Here is a 25552-nt window from a genome sequence, read left to right on the forward strand (position 1 = left end):
GGCTAAGTAAATGACCCCTTAAGTGCAGTAAAATCTGGGCTTAGCACATTCTAACGCGGAGCTTTCCTAAACAGCAAGCCCAAAATTAACGTGGCATTTTTGCAGGGATTTTTTTTCTTCAAATCGGGTACTAATGTTACCATTAGCTCATGGTACCTGCAAAAATTAATGCTGGAGCACTTACTGCCTCCTATTTAGGAAGTGATAAGTGCTACCTTGTTAATCCTGCAATATCCAGTTAGTGCACACGAATCCTAATGTGCTAGCTGGATAGCACGGGAGTGCCTAGTCTCCGTCCATGATATACCCCCTTCTAAAATATTTTTCAAAATAGGTAATTCATGGGTTACCATGCATAAACAGGGAAAATACTGTAAAACTCTTTAATGCATTTTGTGGTAGCCTGTTAGCGTATGCTAACTGTGCGTTAAGGACAATGCTTTTCAGTAAAAGAGTCTCATAGTTAGCATCTTGGTATGTCATTAAATACCTATATGGAAAGTGTAAGAAGAAATTTAATAAAGCAAAATGATAGATTACAAATTATAATTAACAGATTAACAATTTCATGTTTGAGTTCCTTCAGAACTGTGGAGGGAATACCATCCAGTCCTGGTGATGTGTTATTCTTTAGTTTTTCAGTTTTCTCTGCTACGTATTCTAGATTTACAGTGATTTGCTTGCTCAGAAATGGAGCCACTAGCTCCCCCACTCATACCATTGAATTGCTCCTCCCCAGTTCAGCTTTGGCTCTTCTGTCTCTCTCCTCTGAGCTCAACAATCCCTGCCACACTTCAGATGATTTGGGTCAGTCACACTGTATTAGATGTTAGCATACTCTCCACTTTGCTCTTCACATCTCCCAACTGGCTACTTGCTACATTTGGTGCTATTCTCAGTAGGAGAAGGCACAGCTCAATGAGGTTTCAGTGCCCCAACAATCAGGAGATCCCAGATCCAAACTGACGCCGGCATTTGGCAGAGAAGCTTAAGGTATAGTACTCTGGTTTTTGAATGGTGCTGGAGTAGCAAAAGATATCCCCAAACCTTTTCTTTTCCTTTGCTTGTGCTGGAAAATCGCTCTAAGTTGTAGCCATGAGCATCACAGAGCTGCTCACAGTATAGCCTCTCCTGTAACTTTGATCTTTGTACTCCATTCTCAATGAACAATTTGTTGGGTTTTCCAATAAATGAAGTCTGTATCCATTCTATACTATACTCAAAACCTTACTGTCTGATATTATATGGGGCTATCAGTTATACCGGCCATCTTCCCCACTGGAAGATTCTGTGGAATAGACACTGGAATAATGGCTATACATTTCTGGTTAGAGTCAAAACACTATCCTAGGTTTTGGCTGGGGAACTGTCTGTGGTTTTGAGGCCTCCTGCTGTTTGGGATGAGAATGAAGTCCCTGTTGTTGATTGGGATGTAGTGGATAACTCCTTTTTGGTGGAGTGTCTCCTTATCATCCCACTAGAAAACTTCGTTGATAATGGCTAGGACAGAAGTGGTTGCAGAGAGGATCTGAAGTATAGAACAGCATCTATTAGTTGACTTCAACACTTTCTTGATCTGATCCCCAAAGATATTTTTTCTCTTTCAGGGTATGACGGCGAGCCCTTCCTCTATATCTGACCTTAAGACTAAGGCCCTTACCTATGAGAGTCTGCAGGTGCCAATAACTATAGCAGAGTCTCTTGATGCCACCTTAAAAATATCATAGATCAACCTGCCCAAGTGTCTTCCACACTCTGCATTCTTGTCCATCAGTGCTACAAGATCATCACACTTCTTTTAAGAGAGGACTTCTTAACATTTGCAGAATGTTAAGCGCATATATTAGCCCACCTCTTCTCTGTTACCGTTTTTATAAAGAGGGACTACATCAGCCCATCCCTAACCATCTTAAGCCTCTCCAGTCTCTGCTAAACACATCCTTTAGAGGAGCCACCAGAACCTCTTGAAGCTCTCCTAATATCCTGGGATATATCTCATCAGACCCCATGGCTTTGTCCATTTTTAGCTTTGCAAGCTGTTCATAAACATTTATTTCCATGAAAGGTATAGTATCTTCTTCATTCCCTTATATGCCTTTGTCAATCATCTGTAGTCCTTCTCTAGATATTCTTCCCTGAGCAAGGAACAGAAATATTTGTTTAGCATTTCCTCTTGGACATCCTGGACATGCTTAGTGGAGCGTCAAAGTCATTTCTGTGATCAGGACTTCATCCAGTGTGTGTGGACTGTATACCCTGCATGATCTAGGAGACATTAATTAATTCTCTATTATGATTTATTACTTGTTCTGCTCATGGATGGAAGTCATCTGACTTATTTCAAGTGCCAAAACTGGTAGCTTTCACTTTCTAGTTAGATGTAGCAAAGAAAAGGAAACGAACACATTTGCTAGTAGTGATGGAAAACAAAAACAAAAGTTGTGTCATTCTAGCAACTAACAGGGGCTTTCTCCTGGGGAGGGAGATTTTCTATCAGGGAGCTTTTGTAAAGGGAAATTCTTCTGTATGTAAAATTCTTGCCAGAAATTGTCTGGAGTCATGGAGACATTACCATTAAATAGACAAGAAAGCTTTTGTTAACACAGTATGCAAAATAAGGATAATCTTAGATCTATACTATGCATGCATAAGAAACCCATCCATTCCTGAAGTGCCTTTTCCTCAACAGCACCACCAGAAAGACAGCTGAGAACTATGGGCAAGTTTGCTACCCTGTTCCTTGTGATTTCTCTCTGTGTCACTCTCGCTGAAGGTAGGACTCATCTTCTATGTGTTCTCTACATTTTTTGCAAACTTCTCAGGCTGCCTTCTCACTTTTTGCTATTACTGTTGAAAGCAAACACTCGTGCTAATTATATTACAGGTTAGGAATTTATTGGCTTTTTTTTATGATAGGGCGATCCAATATTGGTTTGAAGAGTGCTGCACACGGTATGTGGGGAAGATTTTCTAAAAATTGCACTGGTTAATGTACACTCTGTTAAAAAAAACTGTACATATATATGATTTCATTATTAGTTTGTCTCTAGACTTGTTGTGTGTCACATCTTGGTAAGAAGAATTTGATTTAATGTTAGTTAAACAATGTTGTCCTCCACATTTTTCATGAGAATGATCTTGCGGGGATAACAGATGTGTAGGAGGGGTTCTGATGACATCGCTCACAGCTTGAGTTTCTTAAAATTAACATGTCTAACAATAGTCCAGCAATTATCTGTTGAATAATTCTTGTATTGCTCTATCTGAGCCTTTTTGCCCACCTGGGCTTCTTAGACAGACTGTTCATTATTCTTGGATGTTATCATGGGGTTCATTTTCAAAACAAACAAACAAAAAACATCTAAAAAATGTCATAAGGTGGCAGATGAATGTTTTTCTCTCAAAAACATCCAAGTTGCGATTTTCAACACCCTGATTTTAGATGTTTTTCTCCAACTTTAAATGTGGTGGGTTTTGGGTGGGACATGGGCAGCAGCAAAAGAAAGACATTTTTCTGCAATAATGGAACAAAATGAAAACATCTAGGACCAAAATCAAGATGTTTTTGGCTAGGCTTGTTTCATTCACAAATAAGTGACCAAAAGGTGCCCTAAATGACAACTGGGAAGGATTAAGGCATAACCCCCCTTACTCCTCAAGTCACTTCACTGGCTTCCGATCAGGTACCGCATTCAGTTCAAGCTTCTCCTATTTACCTACAAATGCACTCAATCTGCAGCCCCTCACTACCTCTCTACCCTTATCTCCCCTTACGTTCCTACCCGCAACCTCCGCTCACAGGTCAAATCCCTCCTCTCAGTACCCTTCTCCACCACCGCCAACTCCAGGCTCCGCCCTTTCTGCCTCACCTCACCCTATGCTTGGAATAAACTCCCTGAGCCCATACGCCAGGCCCCCTCCCTGCCCATCTTCAAATCCTTACTCAAAGCCCACCTCTTCGATGTCACCTTCAGCGGGATAACCATTACACCTCCATTGAGTAAATCTAGACTACCCCAACTTGTCATTTTGTCCTTTAGATTGTAAGCTCCTTTGATCAGGGACTGTCCTTCTTTGTTAAACTGTACAGCGCTGCGTAACCCTAGTAGCGCTATAGAAATGTTAAGTAGTAGTAGTAGTAGTACTCTCACAGTGGTCACAGAACCCTTCCCACCCCTTCTAAGATGTGACAGTGACAGTACATACCAAGCTGTATGACAGCTTCAGATATAGTGATCATTCCTATTACAGTAGCAAGCAGATCCCAGGAGTAGCCTAGGGGTCAGTGCAGTGGATTGTAAAAAAAGGGGGACCCAGGTTTATATCCCACTCTAACTAGTACACTTGTGGTGGAATGTGTGATCCCTCCAAAAGTTACTAAATATCTATTGTACCTACATATAGGTGACACCTGCAAGCTTGAGAGCTATTGTAGTGGTGTACAGTGAAGTACAGTAGATATTTTTCTGTTCTTGGAGGGCTCACCATACAATATAAGGGGGTTATGGTGAGACATACTGTATACCTTGAATCTTTTATATGAAGTCCACTGCAGTGCCCCCAAGATTGTCCCCACTGCTGTGCTGGGATGTCTGTGTGGCCAGTTTTATAAGAATGATCGCCCCCAGACAATTATAGACCAGTGAGTCTGACGTCGGTGCCGGGGAAAATGGTAGAGGCTATTATTAAAAACAAAATTACAGAGCACATCCGAGGACATGGATTACTGAGACCGAGTCAGCACGGCTTTTGTGTGGGGAAATCTTGCCTGACCAATTTACTTCAATTCTTTGAAGGAGTAAACAAACATGTGGACAAAGGGGAGCCGGTTGATATTGTGTATCTGGATTTTCAAAAGGCATTTGACAAGGTACCTCATGAAAGGCTACAGAGGAAATTGGAGGGTCATGGGATAGGAGGAAATGTCCTATTGTGGATTAAAAACTGGTTGAAGGATAGAAAACAGAGAGTGGGGTTAAATGGGCAATATTCACAATGGAGAAGGGTAGTTAGTGGGGTTCCTCAGGGGTCTGTGCTAGGACCACTGCTTTTTAATATATTTATAAATGATTTAGAGATGGGAGTAACTAGCGAGGTAATTAAATTTGCTGATGACACAAAGTTATTCAAAGTCGTTAACTCGCGACAGGATTGTGAAAAATTACAAGAGGACCTTACGAGACTGGGAGACTGGGCGGCTAAATGGCAGATGATGTTTAATGTGAGCAAGTGCAAGGTGATGCATATGGGAAAAAAGAACCCAAATTATAGCTACGTCATGCAAGGTTCCACGTTAGGAGTTACGGACCAAGAAAGGGATCTGGGTGTCGCCATCGATAACACGCTGAAACCTTCTGCTCAGTGTGCTGCTGCGGCTAGGAAAGCGAATAGAATGTTGGGTATTATTAGGAAAGGTATGGAAAACAGGTGTGAGGATGTTATAATGCCGTTGTATCGCTCCATGGTGCGACCGCACCTTGAGTATTGTGTTCAATTCTGGTCGCCGCATCTCAAGAAAGATATAGTAGAATTGGAAAAGGTGCAGCGAAGGGCGACTAAAATGATAGCGGGAATGGGACGACTTCCCTATGAAGAAAGACTAAGGAGGCTAGGGCTATTCAGCTTGGAGAAGAGATGGCTGAGGGGAGACATGATAGAGGTATATAAAATAATGAGTGGAGTGGAACAGGTGGATGTGAAGCGTCTGTTCACGCTTTCCAAAAATACTAGGACTAGGGGGCATGCGATTAAACTACAGTGTAGTAAATTTAAAACAAATCGGAGAAAATGTTTCTTCACCCAACGTGTAATTAAACTCTGGAATTCATTGCCGGAAAATGTGGTGAAGGCGGTTAGCTTAGCAGAGTTTAAAAAGGGGTTGGACGGTTTCCTAAAGGACAAGTCCATAAACCGCTACTAAACGGACTTGGAAAAATCCAAAATCCCAGGAATAACATGTATAGAATGTTTGTACGTTTGGGAAGCTTGCCAGGTGCCCTTGGCCTGGATTGGCCGCTGTCGTGGACAAGATGCTGGGCTCGATGGACCCTTGGTCTTTTCCCAGTATGGCATTACTTATGTACTTATGTACTTATCCCAGTAACTGATTTTTGGGCGATTTTCTCTTGGAAATCTTTTTTTCCCCCAAATTCCCCCCCCCCCCCCGAAAAAAACCACACTGAGCACAAAATGTCTCGATAAAGGCAATTTTCAAGCCTAGATGATAGACGTCATTTAGCTTCAAAAATGGTTATGTTCACCAGTCAGTTTCTGGATGTTTTTAGCAAAATGTCCAAAATTGGACTTAGACGTTTTATCTAAAATGCCCTTCCATATCTCTCCCAGTGAACTTGACAAGATTATGTATAGTGGGATATTTTAATATCTCTTTTGACCCTTCTTCACAATTATTTACTGAGCAGCATCATGTCTTCCTTGATACTCTGACCACCTCAGGTTTTAGACAAATAGATGATCCATGCTAAGCATGAATTCTGTAAAGGTTGCTCAGCAGTGAGCATCCTTTATAAAACACTAGCATAGTGTCTGCATTTCCATGCCTATCTTTGGGCACGAGCATTTATGCCTGTCAAAAGCTGGTGTAAATGCTCACGCCCAACTACTGCCATCATATCTGATGATCTTAAGGTGGCCAGAAAAGGCAACGGTCAAAGCCACAAGGATACTCGGGTGCATAGGGAGAGGAATGGCCAGCAAGGAAAAAGAAGTGATAGTGCCCTTGTATAAATCTCTGGTGAGGCCCCATACTGTGTGCAGTTCTGGAAACCGCACCTACAAAAAGATATAAACAGGATGGAGTCGGCCCTGAGGGCGGCTACAAAATTGGTCAGTGGTCTCTGTCATAAAGCGTATGGGGACAGACTTATAGACCTCAATATGTATACTCTGGAAGAAAGGCGTGAGAGAGGCGATATGATAGAGACGTTTAACTACCTCTGTGGCATTAATGTACAGGAGATGAGCCTCTTCCAAATCAAGGAAAACTCCAGAATGAGAGGGTATAGGATGAAGTTAACAGGTTATAGGCTCAGGAGTAATCTAAGGAAATACTTTTTCACGGAAAGTGTGGAAGATGTGTGGAATAGCCTCCTGGTGGAGACGAGGACTGTGTCTGAATTTAAGAAAGCATGGGACAGGCACGTGGGTTCTGTTAGGGAAAGGAGGAGATAGTGGTTGCTGAGGAAGGGCATACTGGATAGGCCATTTGGCCCTTATCTGCTGTCATGTTTCTATGCTTCTGTTTAGGTGCTTGAGTAAAGTGATGTGGTAACCGTGTTAGTCCACTTTTAAATAAAACATAGAAAAGAAAATAAGATGATACCATTTTATTGGACTAACAATACATTTTTGATTAGCTTTAGAAAGTAAACCTTCTTCAGATCAGAAATGAGCAAATATTGACAAATATCAGAATATATAAGTGAAACATAAAAGCATTCCAGTGACAGTCCCCTGTCTGTTAGCATTCTGTTGTCCTGTGAGACTGTCACTGGAATGATTTTATATTTCACTTATATATTCTGATATTTGTCAATATTTGCTCATTTCTGATCTGAAGAAGAAGGGCTACTTTTGTTCTGCCCTCATATTCATGAAGGCAGGTTGTTTATTTTTTATATGTATATGTTGGACATTGTTATATCAGATTGCATTGCCTGTAATTGTCTACGTTGCTTGTGCCTTTAAGAAAGGCAGGAAGTGCCTTTGGACTACAAATAGTCTTCCTGCAGTGCTCTGTAATAGGTTTTACCTGAGCACATGTCCCAGTTCCCTATGCCTTATGGGACTTTTCCTATTGGCAGGCTTTTGCCCCTGTGTATGTGGGTTGTAGCCTGTCCCAGGGCCGGTCTTAGGCAGAGGTGGCCGCATAGGACCTCGCGCCTAAGGGGGCCCCGTGCGGCGCGCCTCAACTCTGCCTCTGACCTCCACTCGGACGACCGCAATGCGCATCATGATCCCGCTCGTCCAGTCGGCTGCTCCGCTCTCGCCACCGGCGCCCACCCCCCGCTTGGGCCCGCTGTCAGCTGAGCTCCCTGGACCGGACCCCGACATTTGCAGCGAACCAGCGATGGCCCTGGTGACAGACAGTTGCAGCGACTCCGATGGCTCACCTCTCCAGCTTTTCACTTCCCGCTCAATGCCCCGCCTTCTGATGAGATGTTTCCTGTTTCCGCGAGGGCGGGAGTCACTGAACGGGAAAAGCTGGAGCCTGGTCCAAGGTGAGCCATCGCTGTGGTACGAGCAAGTGTGTGCAGTGGAGCAACAGAGAGGGCTACAGTTTGTGCCATTAAGGCAAGGTAATGTATATAGCTTTTTTTCTTATAAGAGGAACCTTTTTAAATTAAGTGGTCGTCTTGTTGATTATTGTGAATGGAACCTGATGACTCTCGTCAATAATGTTGCCTAACTGCTCATTTCCGTTAGGCCTTTCCCTTCATTCCTCCCTCTCTATTATACTGTTTCTCAATTTTAAAGACTATTGGGCTATTCCTTCACTCCATAAAAAAGGAAACCACCAATAAATAGCAAAAAAGCATTAAGATTCATCATGAATCTTAATGCTTTTTTGCTATTTATTGGTGGTTTTTCTTTTTTTATGGAGTGAAGGAATAGCCCAATAGTTAAGAGGATTAAGAGAAGTCCAGGCTCTGGATTCTTTTTGTATGCTGACATGCTGTTATTTTGTTCAAAATAGAAAAAGAGCGAATGAATCTTTTCAATCATTAATTTTTTTCTTTGTTTATTTTACTTCAATATTTCTCATTTGTTATTTATATGATTCCCTAATAGGTGATTTATAGATTCCGTAATAGGTGATCTATAGAAATGATCAGATTTCCTTTATTCTCCTTTGTTATGGGAATTGGAACTACTAATTGTAGTGGACTTGAACTGAATAATTTCTGGGGAGGGGAGGTTTCATGATAGCATTGTGCTTATGTCAATCAGTTTTTTTGTACAAGTTTAGCTTCATTTGTCTTTATTTGAAATTTCATAAATAAAAAATTTTTTTTTAAATGGAATAATCTTATCAATGGGGTGGAGCTAGGGTGGGGGCGAGGCTAGGGTGGAACAGGGCGGGGCTAGGATGGGGCCCCATCAAATTGGTCTGCACAGGGCCCCGCACTTGCTAAGACCGGCCCTGGCCTGTCCTTCTTCTCTTCTTTTGGGGTTTGAAAGTGTGACTGCAGCATAGGTTTCTAAGAACTGTAATCTAACTCTGCTGTACGTGTTGCATACTCCTCCTTCAAGCTACTGTAAACGACCAGGTTTTTACCATTTAAAAGTATTGACAGCATCTACTTATCAGCCAGTGCTGAGATTTCCTGGCTTCCCTGGTTACAGGGTGAGCTGGTGAGAACAGACTCTCAGTCTGCAAGGCAGAGACTTTTGTTCGGCACATCTAACTGTAAGTCATATTTCTTTTGTTTGATTTGCATTAAAGAAGATTTGGTTCAAAAGTTCTGAGTCAAATTTATAGACTGAATGCACTGCAAGAAAAACCTCACTCACTGACTTTCAATTTCACTTATTGGGGTGGTACATACAGGGCCGCCGAGAGACTGGGCCAGGCCCGGGACAAGGCCACCCCCGGGGCCCCCCCACCCGAGGTCGCCGGGCCTCCCGCCACCCGCCACCAGGCCGGGCCCTCTCTCCACCCCCGGGCCCTCTGCACTGACCTTAAGTGCCTCACCTTCGAAAGCATAGCAAGCAGCGGCAGACCACTCCTTCCTTCCATGTCACGCCCTCGTGGAAGTTACGTCAGGCGAGGGCGGGACATGGAAAGAAGGAGTGGTCTGCTACTGCTTGTTGCGCTTTCGAAGGTGAGGAGGTGCTTATGTTAAATGCCAGGGTGCGACGGAGGGCAGGTGGACCGGACTGCGGTGGCGGCGCCAGGCCCTGCCCCTGGAGGCCCGGGCCTGGGGAATTTCATCCCCCCTGTTCCCCCCTCTTGGCGGCCCTGGGTACATATCACTCTTCTGGATGGGCCACCCTTGGTATCTATGACAACAAAGGTAGAAAAAAGAATTTTATTTTCTATTTATTGTTGGAATATGTCAGTTTATGCATCTGCCAGAACTAGTTTTAGACATGACTGGGGCTTGCAAGAAAAATCTCACTCATTTGGCCTTCAGTCTCCAGCATTGCGGTGGTAAATCTCCAGCATTTGGATGGGCCACTCTGGGCACCTCTGGGCGCAGGAGGAGGAAGTGATGTGACCTTTTGTGCCATAGCTAGTGGGGGAGGGGAAGAGAGAGTGTATCCCTCTCTCACACCCGCTTGTGGTCTGGTGGCTAAGCCCTCCCCCCATGTTTACTTGTTGTAAAGGCATCTTTCTCCCCTCCAGCGTGGTAGCGTTTCACACACCACTGCTGGCACCGCTCCCAAAGCCTTCCCACTGCCGCGTTCAACCCATGTCACAGGAACTGACTGCGGCAGTAGGAAGGCTTTGGGTCAAGCACTGGTGTGTGAAACGCTACTGCTGGAAGCAACCTCTGGAGGGGAAAAATATGCCTTTACAGGTAAACATGGGGGGGGGGGGGGGGGAGGAGCAGATGAGGAAGAAAGTGCTGATTTGCAGGATTGGGGATGGCAGGAGTGGGACACAGCTACATCAGGCTCCTCAAAAGAAGGGCTAAGGTCAACCAAATGAAACTGCATGATACATAGACATCAAAAGGGGTGAGTTTGCCATGGAATGGAGGGTTTGGGGCAGAGTAAAAGGGTGAGTGTGCCATGGGGAGGGGGTTTGGGGCAGACAAAAGGGGTGAGTGTGCCATGAGGTGGAGGGGGGGGGTTCCTTCCTGCTAAGCACAGTAAGGGAAGGGCAGCGATGCTCTAGGTGCATCAGCTTTTGTTAAAGTATAGGCCATTTTACTTAAACTCCACTAATTGTTTGCTATTAACATGCACCGAAGGCAAATTTTTAGCTTGCACTAATGGTGGAACATCTGGTAATGGTTTAGAGCAAAATGGGGATGTGGCTGGAATCACATGTTAATTTGCATTACTGCACCCCTGAAACAGTTAATTACACCTCTGGTGGTGTGGTTAAAATTCTGTGGCAGAATCATATGTTAATGTTTGCGTGTGTTTTTATGCACATTTAACAATGGGGCAGTTATTTGCATTTTTGGCTTCCCCTTGCATTTACTTAAAATCTTCTATTAACTTTTTAATGTGTATTTTAACATGTGCTTCAACATTTAAAAGCCTCTTTAAAGTGCTAATGAAGTCTAGCAAACAGGCATGTATAAGCATCTACATATAAAGATATCCACAATGGGTTCCCCCCCCCCCTCTCTTCTTTCATATATGTTCCTTCCTATATTGTATACATCTCCAAACACAGTACTCTTGGTATACCTTGCCATTACTATGACTTCTTTCTGGTTACTGTGTGTTCTGTTCACTTGTGGAGTTATGTCACCATTTCCTAGTGAACCTTGTTTAAAGCTATCCTTACTATGGTAGTTTGGAAAAGTACTCTTACCATTCCTTGTAAATTATATTCTGTCTTGAAACAGCAGCCTGTTCTAAAATATGTGAAATACGTCCATGTGCTGGCAATGTCCAGCTCTGCTTGATCATCAGTCCTACAAACTGAAATGTTCAATTTATGAACGGGGGAAAACAAGAGACATGAACGCCTGTTTGGCTGCATAGGAACACCCATCTTATGAAATGGCCACACAGACATCCATGCAGAGCAGAGGGATAACCTAAAAGTTAAAGTAATTCAAGTTCAAATCCCACTTTATCAGTTTGTGATTTTTTTTTAAGTAGAGGAGTGTGGTAGCCGTGTTAGTCCACTCTTAAGGTTATCAATAGAAATCAAACAAAATAAAACATGGAAAAGAAAATAAGATGATACCTTTTTTATTGGACATAACTTAATACATTAGCTTTCGAAGGTTGCCCTTCTTCGTCAGATCGAAAATAAGCAAATGTGCTAGCTGACAGTGTATATAAGTGAAAACATTCAAGCATTACTATGACAGTCTGACAGGGTGGGAGGATGGGGGTGGGTAGGAGGTATGCATGGGGACATCAAAGCATATCATTGATATTCTAACAGGATGGGTGTGGATAGGTGAGGGGTGGGGTGATCAACAGAGACATACAGCTTTATGGTTTATAATGGGCTAGGAACCCCAGATCCTTGTTAAGTCCTTTCTGTTGGGTGTTAAAATATTCAATCATTCTGACTTCAAAGGTCTTACGTTCTTGTATGGTTTTAAAGTTACCTTTCAGGATTCTCACTGTGAAGTCACTGGTACAGTGTCCTGGTCCTGTAAAATGCTGACCAACAGGTGTGGGAACCCTACTGGCACCAGGATTGTTCATGTGATGTCTATCTAAATTGAATCTTGTCTTAAGCATCTGGCCTGTTTCTCCAATATAGCATCCTTCGTTACATTTTTTACACTGAATGATATAAACCACATTGGAAGATGAGCAAGTGAAAGATCCCTTTATGTTGAATATCTTTCCTTTGTGGATGACTTTGGGGTCCTGTGAAATATTTTGGCATAGTTTGCAACTGGATAAATTACAGGGAAGTGTGCCCTTCTGTTCCTTTTCAGTCTGTGATGGAAGTTTACTTCTGATTAGCTTGTGTTTTAAGTTGGGTGGCTGTCGGAAGGCCAGTACTGGTGGGGATGGGAATATCTCTTTCAGTAATTCATCCTCCTGGAGTATAGGTTGTAGATCTCTTATGATTTTCCTCAGTTTTTCCAGCTGTGGATTGTATGTCACTACAAGGGGGATTCTGTCAGTGGATTTTTTTCTCCTTGTACTGTAGCAGATTCTCCCTGGGTGTTTTGAGGGAGGAGGCAATATTCCGATCTGACGAAGAAGGGCAACCTTCAAAAGCTAATCAAGAAATGTATTAAGTTATGTCCAATAAAAAAGGTATCATCTTATTTTCTTTTCCATGTTTTATTTTGTTTGATTTCTATTGATTTTTTTTTAAATTGTGAGCTCTCCAGGAACAGAAAAATACGTACTATACCCAAATGTACATCACTTCAGCAGGCTTGCACGTGTCTTATATATTCAAGCACAGTAGGCATTTTTCTGTCTGTGGAAGGCACACAATTAAAAAAAAAGAATGTTAAAGTGGAATTTGAACCTGCGTCCTTTGGGTCTCATGCCACTGACCTAACTATTAGGCTAGTCTTTATATCTCCATGGTGCTTTGTTAAAAATGTCTATAATAGCTGAAGCTGTCATAGGGCCTGGTATCCCAGTTTCACATCCAGGTGAAAAAGAGGGAGATAGCAACCACTGGGGGATTAAGAAGGTGTCATGCGTTAATCCCTCCAGTGGACAACTGCTCAATCAGAGCACTGTTCTATAACCTGGATGTGACAAGTACCAGGTCTAAAGAACAAAGTCCATTTATTTTTTTAGACATGGACGTCCCTTCCTCTTCTGTGTTCGGAGGTGGATTTCTATATTTTGGGCATTCCCTCTTGCCTTATGGATATGCAGCAGTATTAGATGTCTATATCATGCCTTTGTAAAATTTGAATTTGGATATCCATGTAATATGGATGTCTAAACGCCAGATTTCAGGCCTCAAACAAGCTTCTAAAATAACCATCTTATGGTGTAAAGGGGAATGACCTATTTTCCCTCTTTGGCTCCTCTGTTTATCAACTAGAGTATCAGTTTAACTTACAAGATTGTAGTTTACTGGCACTGCCCTCTTTGAAAGTTGCTTCTGGTGTAAATATTTATAAATATATGCTTTCTACTGCATCATCTGAGCTTTAGAACAGGTTGCTGGACAATTTGCAAATGGAGATGGGCTTGTGTGTTTTCGAAAAATAAATAAGCAAACAAACAAACAAATAAATAAATAAGATTACTTAAAGCTAACACATTTATTTTTTTACTGCCTTTATTAGCAGGGTGTAATTAATTCTTCTAATGATTAAGTTGATTTTTTAAATGTTTTCATTTGGCCATTTTACATAATTTATATTTTTGTTTGTATTGTTATATGTATGTTTTCTTATTATTTCATATGTTTTTATGTAATCCACTTAAAACAAGTGATTTGCAGGCAGAAATATTTTAAAATAAATAAATACATAAATAAGTAGAAATATCATTTTATAAAATCACATTTATAAATCATGGGTTAAAGATACAAAGAAATAGAGTTGAAAACTAAAAAATGCTATTATGTAAATTATGCAAAAGATGCATTATTTTAAACACAAACCCTTTCCCTTATTCAAATGGTTTCAGTTTTTATTCTTTCTCACACTGTTCCAAGTATTTACCAAGATAATCTCCTTTTCATTTTTTAGGACTTTCAATTGTTGGTCACTCACAAAGATGTCTTTGTGATGGGAAACTGTATAACTTGATCCCAAGCAGAAATATTCGGAAGGTTGAAATGTTCCCCCAAACCCCCAGATGTTACAATGTGGAAATTGTGTGAGTATTTTTTAGGCTCTTGAGCTCCATTAAACAGACAAGCTTTTGCTCTTGAAGGTGCTGTAAGCTAAAGTTTGAGGAACTCCAAATCTCTGCTATTGAGTGTTTTTTTTTTGTCTTCTGAAAAGGAGTCTGTTATGTTAGAAATTACTACTTGTATGTATATTTTATTTATGTTAAGAACTGATTCACGTTTTTCTTCATCTGAACGTCCAGTCTTGAAGGAACCTGCTCTATAGCTACTCATGATCAACTATGGCCAGGAGGAAAGGCCAAGGCCTTTTGCCCTCAGAATAAGCCCCAGCTCTTCCCTCTCTATAGCTCAGATCAGGGTTCCCTAGGAATGATGGGGGTAACTGGCTCTTACACAGTAGTGTGTGGGTATACACATGTAAAAAGTAGGCACACCATCAGACTGCACCTTCATTTATATGATCTGCACAGAGGCATTCTAGTGGGACTAGTTTAGGTAATAAGAAAATAAGCGTTGCCGTACTAGAACAGACCAAAGGTTCATCAAGCTCAGTATCCTGTTTCCAAAAGTGGCCAATCCAGGTCACAGGTACCTGGCAAAATTCCAAAACAGTATAATACATTTTATGCTGCTTATCCTGGAAATAAGCAGTGGATTTTCCCAAGTCCATTTTAATAATGGCTTATGGACATTTTAAACCCCGCTAAGCTAATTGCTTTTACCACATTCTCTGGCAATGAATTCTAGAGTTTAATTACATGATGAATGAAGAAATATTTTCTCCAATTTGTTTTAAATTTACTACTTTGTAGCTTCATTGTATGCCCCCTAGTCCTAGTATTTTTGGAAAGAGTAAATTATTTTATACACCTCAGCCGTCTTTTCTCAAAGCTAAAGAGCCCTAGCCGCTTCAACCTTTCCTCATAGGGAAGTCATCCCATCCCCTTTATCATTTTTGTCGCCCTTCTCTGTACTTTTTCTAATTCCACTATCCTGCTTATAATCGAAAGAGAAAAACGCCTATATTGCGACCCAAATCGGGAGATGGGCGTCTTTCTCCTGTGGGCGCCCAAATCGGTATAATCGAAAGCCGATTTTGGGCGTTTCCAACTGCAATCTGTTGCGGAAATGGGTAAAGTTGACGGGGGCGTATCAGAGGCGTGGTGAAGGCGGAACTGGGGCGTGGTTATCTGCCGAGGAGAGATGGGCATCTTTAGCTGATAATTGAAAAAAAAGGCGTTTGTACCGCGATTTTGGGTCACTTTTTGTGGACCCTTTTTTTTCACGAACAAGTCCCAAAAAAGTGCCCCAACTGCCCAGATGACCACTGGAGGGAATCGGGGATGACCTCCCCGGACTCCCCCAGTGGTCACTAACCCCCTCCCACCAAAAAAAACCCCACTTTAAAAACTTTTTTCCAGCCTCTATGCCAGCCTCAAATGCCGTACCCACCTCCATGTATACACAAACCAGGACTCTTAGCCACCAACTTCAAGAAAGTGCTAGCTAAACAGTTTACACCAGTATAATGTGGCAGATCTATAATTTATATGTGTAGAGTACCCTCAGATATAAACCACTGTAACTGCAGTCAATAATGCTGCTAAAAAGTGGCATAGCACTTCTTTCATTGGGTAACTCTGACAATTTTTTGGGGAGAGCAACATATGCTCATTTTTTTATGCATCCCAATCACCACAGTGCTATAAAATCACTTGTAACTTTTAAAATAGTATATACTAGGTGAAAACTGTGCACTTATCTTTTGAGTTCTTGCCTCCCAGGCAGAACTGTCTTGCCTTGTTAAAACATTTATCAGTTGCCTTTCCCTGGAACTGCCTGGGCAGTTTTAACAAGGCAAGACAGTTCTGCCTGGGAGGCAAGAACTCAAAAGATAAGTGCACAGTTTTCACCTAGTATATACTATTTTAAAAGTTACAAGTGATTTTATAGCACTGTGGTGATTGGGATGCATAAAAAAATGAGCATATGTTGCTCTCCCCAAAAAATTGTCAGAGTTACCCAATGAAAGAAGTGCTATGCCACTTTTTAGCAGCATTATTGACTGCAGTTACAGTGGTTTATATCTGAGGGTACTCTACACATATAAATTATAGATCTGCCACATTATACTGGTGTAAACTGTTTAGCTAGCACTTTCTTGAAGTTGGTGGCTAAGAGTCCTGGTTTGTGTATACAAGTAGTTGAATGTTACCAGAGACATTGATATTGTGAATACGTTTTCTGTTGGTACCCACCTCCATGACAGCAGAATGTGTTCTATCCTGTGACAGCCTTTCCCTGGTTCTGATGTGGCTCTCGGGTGAGTGGGACACCTTTTCTGTTATGCGCACTGCAGAGTCACATCAGCAATGCATTGTGGTGGGTGTAGGGTATTGGGCTCCGTGATTCCACTAGCTTGTGGCAAATGCTCACGATGTTGGTAGTTGGTAGACTCTACTCCCATGGTGCTTTTCCCCCTGCTTACTGGGTCAGAGTGTGCCCTGTTTTGTTTCCAGTAGTCCATGAGGTAGTGGCCATTTTTGTAAGCCAGTTTTAGATCCCTTTCACGTGTTAGCCATGTTACAGAACTTAGTTCTTACCTTGAATGTGGCTGAAAGAGGGCATTGTACAGCATTCTGCCAGCTCTGACCTACTGCTCATCTCAGTACCAGGGAGACTCGTTGCCAGTGGGGCACAACCTCTGATCTGCAGTTAACTGTGAGTAAGCGTGCTTATTCCAATAAAGGACGTTTTCGGAGAGATTAGTCTTCAGGTGTCAACTGGTGTGCCAATGTTATATAGCAGCAACAAGTCCTAGAGGCCTGCGTGTATGCAGGTCCCTGGAGCACTTTTAGTGGGTACCGCAGTGCACTTCAGCCAGGTGGACCCAGGCCCATCCCCCCTACCTGTAACACTTGTGCTGGTAAATGGGAGGCCTCCAAAACCCACTGTACCCACATGTAGGTGCCCTCTTCAACCCTAAGAGCTATGGTAGTGTTGTACATTTGTGGGTAGTGGGTTTTGGGGGAGGGGAGTTGGGTGCTCAGCACCCGTGGTAAGGGAGCTATGCATGTGGGAGCATTGTCTGAAGTCCACCACACTGACCTCTAGGGTGCCCAGTTGGTGTCCTGGCATGTCAGGGGGGCGAGTGTACTACGAATCGTGGCCCCTCCCACGACCAAATGGCTCGGATTAGGACGTTTTTGAGCTGGGCGTTTTTAGTTTCCATTATCGCTAAAAGAAACAAACGCCCAGCTGAAAATGTCCATTTTTTCGAAAATACGGTCTGTCCCGCCTCTTCATGTACCCGTTTTCGGACATAGACGCCCATGGAGATAGGCGTTCGCGTTTGATTATGCCCCTCCACGTCTTTTTTGAGATGCGGTGACTAGAATTGCACACAGTATTCAAGGTGTGGTCACACCATGTAGTGATACAAAGGCATTATAACATCCTCATTTTGTTTTTCATTCTTTTCGTATTAATACCTAACATTCTATTTGCTTTCTTCACCGCCGCTGCACACTGAGCAGAGGGTTTCTATGTATCATCAGTGATGACACCTAGATCCTTTTCCTGGTCAGTGACTCCTAATGTGGAACCTTGCATCACTTGGAGGGGCATAATTGAACGAAAACGTCTATCTCCATGGGCGTTTATCTCCGAGAACGGGTCCGTGAAGGGGCGGACCGAACCGTATTTAAAAAAAAAAATAGACGTCCATGTTTTATTCGACAATTTGTGAGCTGGGCGTTTTTGTTTTTCAGTGATAATGGAAAATGAAAGCGCCCAGCTCAAAAACGAATAAATCCAAGGCATTTGTTCGTGGGAGGGGCCAGGATTCGTAGTGCACTGGTCCCCCTCACATGCCAGGACACCAACCGGGCACCCTAGGGGGCACTTTTACAAAAACAAAAAAAAAGGTAAAAGAGATCCCAGGTGCACAGCACCCTTCCCTTGTGTGTTGAGCCCCCCAAATCCCCCTCAAAACCCACTGCCCACAAGTCTACACCATTACTATAGCCCTAAGGGGTGAAGGGGGGGCACCTACATGTGGGTACAGTGGGTTTGGGGGGGTTGGATGACTAAGCATTAAGCAGCACAATTGTAACAGGTAGGGGGGATGGGCCTGGGTCCACCTGCCTGAAGTCCACTGCACCCCCTAACAACTGCTCCAGGGACCTGCATACTGCTGCCAGGGAGGTGGGTATGACATTTGAGGGTGAAAATAAAAAGTTGTGAAACATCATTTTTTGTGGTGGGAGGGGGTTAGTGACCACTGGGGGAGTCAGGGGAGGTCATCCCCGATTCCCTCTGGGGTTAATCTGGTCATTTAGGGCACTTTTTGGGGCCTTATTCGTAGAAAAAACAGGGTCCAGGAAAAGTGCCCTAAATTCTAGCTACAAACGCATACTTTTTTTCCATTATCAGCGAAAGGCGTCCATCTCTCCTCGGCCGATAACCACGCCCCAGTTCCACCTTTGCCACGCCTCCGACACGCCCCCATCAACTTTGTACGCTTCCGCGGTGGAGTGCAGTTGAAAACGTTCAAAATCTGCTTTCGATTATACCGATTTATTAGTTTTTGTGAGATAAACGTCTATCTCCCGATTTGGGTCGAAATCTAGGCGTTTTTCTCTTTCAATTATAAGGTGGATAGTATAGTTCGGGCTCCTCTTTCCCACATGCATCACTTTGCACTTGCTCACATTAAACTAATCTGTCATTTTGATGCCCAGTCTCCCAGTTTCGTAATGTCCTTTTACAATTTTTTACAATCATCTTGCAATTTAACAACTTTGAATAACTTGTGTCATCAGCAAATTTAATTACCTCACTAGTTATCCCCATCTCTATATCATTTATAAATATGTTAAAAAGCAGACCCCTCGGAACCCCACTATTTACCCTTCTCCATTGAGAATATAGACCATTTAATCCTAGAGTTGTGACATATACATGTATTTTATATTTAAAACATTTTTATTGTTTCATTCAGAATAAACCAATACAAGTACCATTGGCTACTTCAAAAGGTGGAACAAACAATTTTGAAAATATTACTAATATAGAATACTGAACAGCCCTCCCCAACCCCTCTCCCCCACCCACACTTCTCTCCAGTGGTCATCTGGTCAGTTCAGGCACCTTTTTGTGCCTTAGTCGTAAGAAAAACAGGTCCGGGTGAAAACGTCCAAGTGTTTGTCAGGGACATCCTTCTTTTTTTCGATTGTGCATGCCCATGTCCCGCCTTCGCTACGCCTCCAATGCGCCCCCTTGAACTTTAGCCATCCCTGCGACGGAGTGCAGTTGGGGAAGTCCAAAATTGGGTTTTGATTATACTGATTTGGACGACCCTGGGAGAAGAACATCCATGTCGAAAGATGGGCGTCCTTCTCTTTCGAAAATGAGCCCAATTGAGTCCAGCCAAGAATTCCTGCACTTTTTCTATCGAGTCCAGTTGGTGCCAGATCCCTCAATGATATAATTTTAATAAGGCAGGATAAAGGAACATAATACAAATCTTTCTCTCTGCTAGTGACAAACGTATGGGGACAAAATGGCACCATTTTTCTTGTAAATCCATTGAAAAATCCTGAAAAATATGGATCGGTACTGAATCATAGGTACATTTGTCTCCATTCTGTCTACAATGTTTCAGAATTTCCATGTGATAGGGTTAACTTTGGAACTTTGCAATTATTATCCGTGGTCTGGTGGAGTCATGGTATCGGTGCCCTAAATGATGTGCCTGATCCCATCTCACCAGTCCCACTCCTATGCACAAAGGGAAGTTGTCTGCCAGCCAATCCTCCAGTACTATTAAAGTGCTGGCTTCTGATATTTTCTCTGGAAAACTTAAGAACCGTAGGTTAGATCTACACAAGTGGTTCTCCATTTCCTCTAGATGCTCATAGTGTTTTGTAGCCTGTGTATGTAAGATTTCCAACTCTTGCAGTAGCGCACACATGTCATCTTCCATGGAAGATACCAAGGTTTCTAAGCCAGTGTCTGAGTGCTTATTCCAGTTAACATCAAATCCAGGTGAGATATCTGGGAGGAGAGCTGTTCCAGATGGGGGTCTAGCACTTTGGAAATTGTCGCCATCAGGTCGGAGAGGACGGACTCTGTGAACTATGTGACTGTCATCCCCATACTCACCACCATCTTATCTTCAATGGTCTTACTGTGGTTCATGTCTTTCTTGTTTTCACTAGTCATTTCGCTCAAAGATTTCTCTAAAAATCTGTCCATAGTCTCACACACCGATATTCATCCAAAGAGGAAAGAGAGAGCTGTTGTGTTCGCTAGATAATCATGCACTTGAGCGGGGACCATCAGAGCAAGCTAAGGACACATCCTTACCCACTCATTGCACGAAGTGACTTCATACATGTATTTTACAAAATACACATGTATATGTATAGGGGACAATTCTACAATTGGGTGCCTCCATTTAGGTGCCCTGAGGATGTGCTGTAGGAGGCCTATCCTGGGTATCTGGATTCTGTTATAGAATACTGGTGTAACCCGCTATCGGCATGCCTAACATTTATGTACCCATAGTTACACCAGCCAGAGACCCAACATAACTGCGGACACAGAAATCCAGCAAGGTTGTGCCTATCTGGGAACTTTAGCCTTGTATATACCCCCTGGCATTTACAAGCTATTTATTATTAGGATTTATTTACCGCTTTTTTGGAAGGAAGTCACTCAAGATGGTGTAGAGCAAGAATAAGTCAAATGTAAGCAATAAATAATTACAGCAGTAAAAATATTCAAATAACAATACAAAGTTTGGCGTATGCTACATTACAATGTCAACACAATACACAATAAAATATCTTAATAGACAGCAAAGAGTGTAAGCAAAGATGGAACATATAGATAGATAAGTAGTGTAATAGAGATAAGAAAATAGAGATAAGAAAATAAGGGACTAGTTTAAAGAAAGTTGCACGTGAGGTCAGAAAGGTGCTTGGACATTATCATAGCTAGGGTAGGAGTGGATAAACACGTCCTGCTATATTGTATGCAGCTGGTGTCATTTACTTCAAGGCCTGGTTGAAGATCCAAGCTTTCACCTGCTTCCTGAAATATAGATTGTCTTGTTTTAAGTGAAGCTTTTAAAGGAGTGCATTTCAGAGTGTGTGGGCTATTCCAGAGAAGGCTCGCTTGTGGGTATCACATCATGTAATGCCCTTTGGAAAGGGTGTGGTTAGGGAAGCTCCTTGGGAGGACCTTAGTGACCTTGGAGGTGTATAGAGGGAGATCCTGTTCTTCAAGTACTCTGGGCCATTTCCTTTGAGAGCCTTGAAAGTCAGAGAGTTTTAAATTTGGCTCTGTATTGTACTGGTAGCCAGTGAAGATTATGTGGTCACATCGCTTACAACCTTCTATTAGTCTTTCTGAAGCATTCTGAATCAATTAGAGCTGGTGCAAACCCTTTGTAGTCAGACCAGTGTAGAGTGCATTACAGTAATCCAGTCTTGATGTTGTCATGGCATGCACAATTTTATTTAAGCCTGGAGTGGGGGTGGGGGCGAACAATCAGCATAAAACAACACAGACCCGGTCATGTACTGAGTTGGACATCTGTTCTAAAATGCTGTTCCACGTGCTTATGTGTTCAACTTACTCATGGTTGCTTAAGTGTTCAAGTAATTTCAGGAGGCAGCATATGTACAATACTAATCAAGTGAACTGTGTGTGTGATTTTTGTTTAACAGTATCACAATGAAAACAGGAAAGAGATGGTGCCTTAATCCGAAAGCTCAAAGAGTCCGTGCTGTCCTGGGAAAATTCTCAATGAAAAGGTATGTCTTTTTTATTTTTCAAGCAGACAACAAAAGAGGCGATGATCTGCACACCAACATAGCAGCAAGCAAAAAGCAGAGCAAAGGTACTGAAGTGCTGGCCAAATTTATTAATACAATCACCCGACATGACCATGTTTCACCCTACAGCTTTGTCAGGGGTTAGAAACTAATAAGAAACAAATTAAATAAATACAATCAATCAAAATGATAAAATCAACTGACATTAAAATATATAATAATTAAAAACAACCAATTGAGAATGAAACACAATAAAACAATTATGAACATGAAAGTAAAATAAATTAAAAATATATACATAACATAATGCCAATTAAAACACTCAATTATATACAAAATGAATGTAAAACCAAACAAAAGACTGTGGACAAATGTACTAAAAAGATAAGCCAAAAGAGGTTTTAGAGATGTGTGAAGAACACATACCTATAAAGGGAAAATACCCAGCTTTCCTCTAATAGAATGTTTCCAAATATGTATAAAAAGCAAAAAAAAATCAAAGGGGACTATTAAAAAAACCTCAAACAGCAGTAAAAAAAAAAAGAGTAAAAATGGACCCAATACAGGGTACTTACAGTACAGCACTTCCTCACCAGCAAAGCAGATTCACCATCACTAAACAGCTGAGCACAACTCAACCCTGTTTATGTGCTGTGGAGGGTCAAAGGTCAGACAAACTAAAATACTCTAAAAACAATTTATAAGCAAATTTCTAAATAAAAATGGATGCTAATTAATGACTACCATCCTTAAAACATGTCAAAAGTGTGTGAAAAAATGGAAAAAAAAAATTTTTTTCCAAACATTTTAAAGACAGAAACTGATGATGGATATAGAATCTGCTCACTGTGCCCTTCTCCAAATACTAATTTTTATTTTAAACTGCTGCAAAAACGCTGAGGTATTCATGCAAGAAGAAAGTATTTCTATGCGTTCCAGTGGCCATTTTGTTTTGCGTTTCAGTGAAGCAACAAGCACCATGCATGTAGGAAATGGGGCAGAGAAGCTTAAAATATTCATGAAGAAGAAATAAAACTCGAAAACCATTTAAAACATGAAAATAAATATCTAAATAAATAAATGAACAATAAACCGCTGTAAAAATGGTGTTTTTAAAATAGTCTAATTGTAGAAAATCTTAGGGCCCTGTTTACTAAGCTGCGCTATAGGCACACTAGCATTTTCAGTGTGTGCTAAAAATGAGCACGTGCTAATGCTAGAGACACACAATATGGATGTCTTTAGCGTTAGAATGCGCTAATAAAAAAACCTAGTACACCTTAGTAAACAGGGCCCTTAATGTATAAAAGTCAATGCTTATATTTGCATAAAATTACATAAATGCATATTAATTACGTTTATTCTGAGTATCTGTGGTATTTTTTTTAATAAAAAAACAGATAGATCAGATTGGTGATTGTCCAGAAGGAATTACTGTTTTGAATCTGAAAATAAATTTCTGTTCTTCCTGTAACAAAATCGACTTCACATCTCCACCTCTCCAATGACAAATGATCTTATGTAATACAATAAACTCTTAATTGGTCAAAATTGTGCCCTTTAGCATGCATATGCTCTATCAGTGTTTTTTTTTCAGAAATTTCTTTTTATAGCACTATTGTCTTGAGAATTCAACCATGCATAAAATGTTAACGACCCTGTTTAATAAGGTGCACTAGCGTTTTTAGTGTGTGATAAAAATTAGCACATGCTAACACTATACTAATTTTTAGCGTGCACTAAAAACACTAGCGTGCCTATAGCATGGCCTAGTAAACAGGACCCTAAAAGTGTATCCTCTGCTCCTACCCAAATTATAAAAACATCATCACTATATCTATGCCAAAGTAGAATATTATTCTTAAAACTACAAACCTTAAGAAATTTCTCTTCAAAGTTGGCAACATAAAAGTAGTTTTCTTTAAGGGCTAATGATGCCTGTGTTGAACTGCTTCATAGCAGCATTATTGACTGCATGAGAAGTGGAAAAATATCTGAGGGTTCCCTTTATACTTAATATAATGTGTACATTACATTATGTGTACCATACAGGTGAGACGATGCATTGGTGATAGCTGAGACTTGCGTTTATATTTTGGTGGCTAAGTTCCTGGTTTATATGTTTAAGTGTTGAACTGGCATCATTAGCCCTTAAAGAAAACTACTTTTATTTTGAAGGCAACTTTTATAAACAAATTAAAGGCACAGCCATTTTCTTCAAGAAGGAAACAGTGTAAACATAAAATAAAAGAGTGAAAAACTGCCTCTATATTGTTGAAATCCACTGTTGATTGCTCCTGATGAAGCTTGTTTGTGAAATGGTAGCGCTCTGTTGAGCACATCTTTTTTTTCAGATAAGTGGTTTCCTGTATTAATGACTGTTTTTATATGATCTAAGAAGAAGTGCTTAAATGGCTTGAAATATCAATATGGAAGAATTAATACAAATATCAATAAGGACCAGTTTCTCATACATCTGCACGTAGCTATGGAATGCACTACCGAAGGCCATAAAAATAATGCAAGACTTAACTATCTTCCGAAGGCTACTGAAAACAGATTTGTTCAAGAAGGCATACCACAAACATCCATCTTAAATACTAAATAATAAGACTATACACGACCTAGACATAACTGGAATCTTAACACTTGAATGATTAACCTCTTTACTATTAATGACCAAGCACCACCACTTTAATCCATATGTCGAATATGGTCTCTCCATAGTTGATGACCTAATGTATGTTACAATCCAATTTAGTACTCAGGAACCTTCATGCAATACCATAATGTATTCTTCCTTACCATGTATATATGCACATGGTATATATTTATACCACAATCTGTTCCATGTATCTTATGTTCCATGTATGTTACCATGTATGTATGCACCTTAACGCAATACCATTTGTAATTTTGCTACCTGGAAATGGCAACAGCCATTACGGCAAATGTAAGCCACATTGAGCCTGCAAATTGGTGGGAAAATGTGGGATACAAATAAATAAATAAATAAAATAAAAAAATTCAAAACAAAATTTAAGGAGATTTTTTTAGACTGGTGAAGAAGCTCCTCAGTGAAACCGTGCATAAATTGCACTTATGACTGAGCATCTGAAGTCTTTTTCTCCTTTGAAGAGATTCAGTGATAGTTCAAATAATTAAATAATTACTTGTTATTTAGAGCTTTGTACCAAGGAACCGGAAACAGTAAGTGTGGACAAAGGGTAAGGGAAGTTATTTGTTAACCACATTGCTG

At 41.3% G+C, this 25552-nt stretch overlaps 1 protein-coding gene across 1 annotated transcript in view; it reads left to right on the plus strand.

Annotated features, from left to right (window-relative positions):
* Positions 1-2463: 2463 nt before the first annotated feature.
* LOC115462508 (C-X-C motif chemokine 11-1-like) overlaps positions 2464-25552 on the plus strand; it is a 28674-nt gene continuing 5585 nt past the window's right edge. The window contains exons 1-3 of the mRNA XM_030192501.1: positions 2464-2773; positions 14346-14475; positions 22186-22272. Coding sequence (XP_030048361.1) covers positions 2716-2773; positions 14346-14475; positions 22186-22272 — 275 coding nt within the window. The 5' untranslated portion in view covers positions 2464-2715. The remainder of the gene's footprint in view (positions 2774-14345; positions 14476-22185; positions 22273-25552) is intronic.

This window comes from Microcaecilia unicolor, chromosome 2, assembly GCF_901765095.1.
Source record: "Microcaecilia unicolor chromosome 2, aMicUni1.1, whole genome shotgun sequence".
NCBI classification, from domain to species: Eukaryota; Metazoa; Chordata; class Amphibia; order Gymnophiona; family Siphonopidae; genus Microcaecilia; species Microcaecilia unicolor.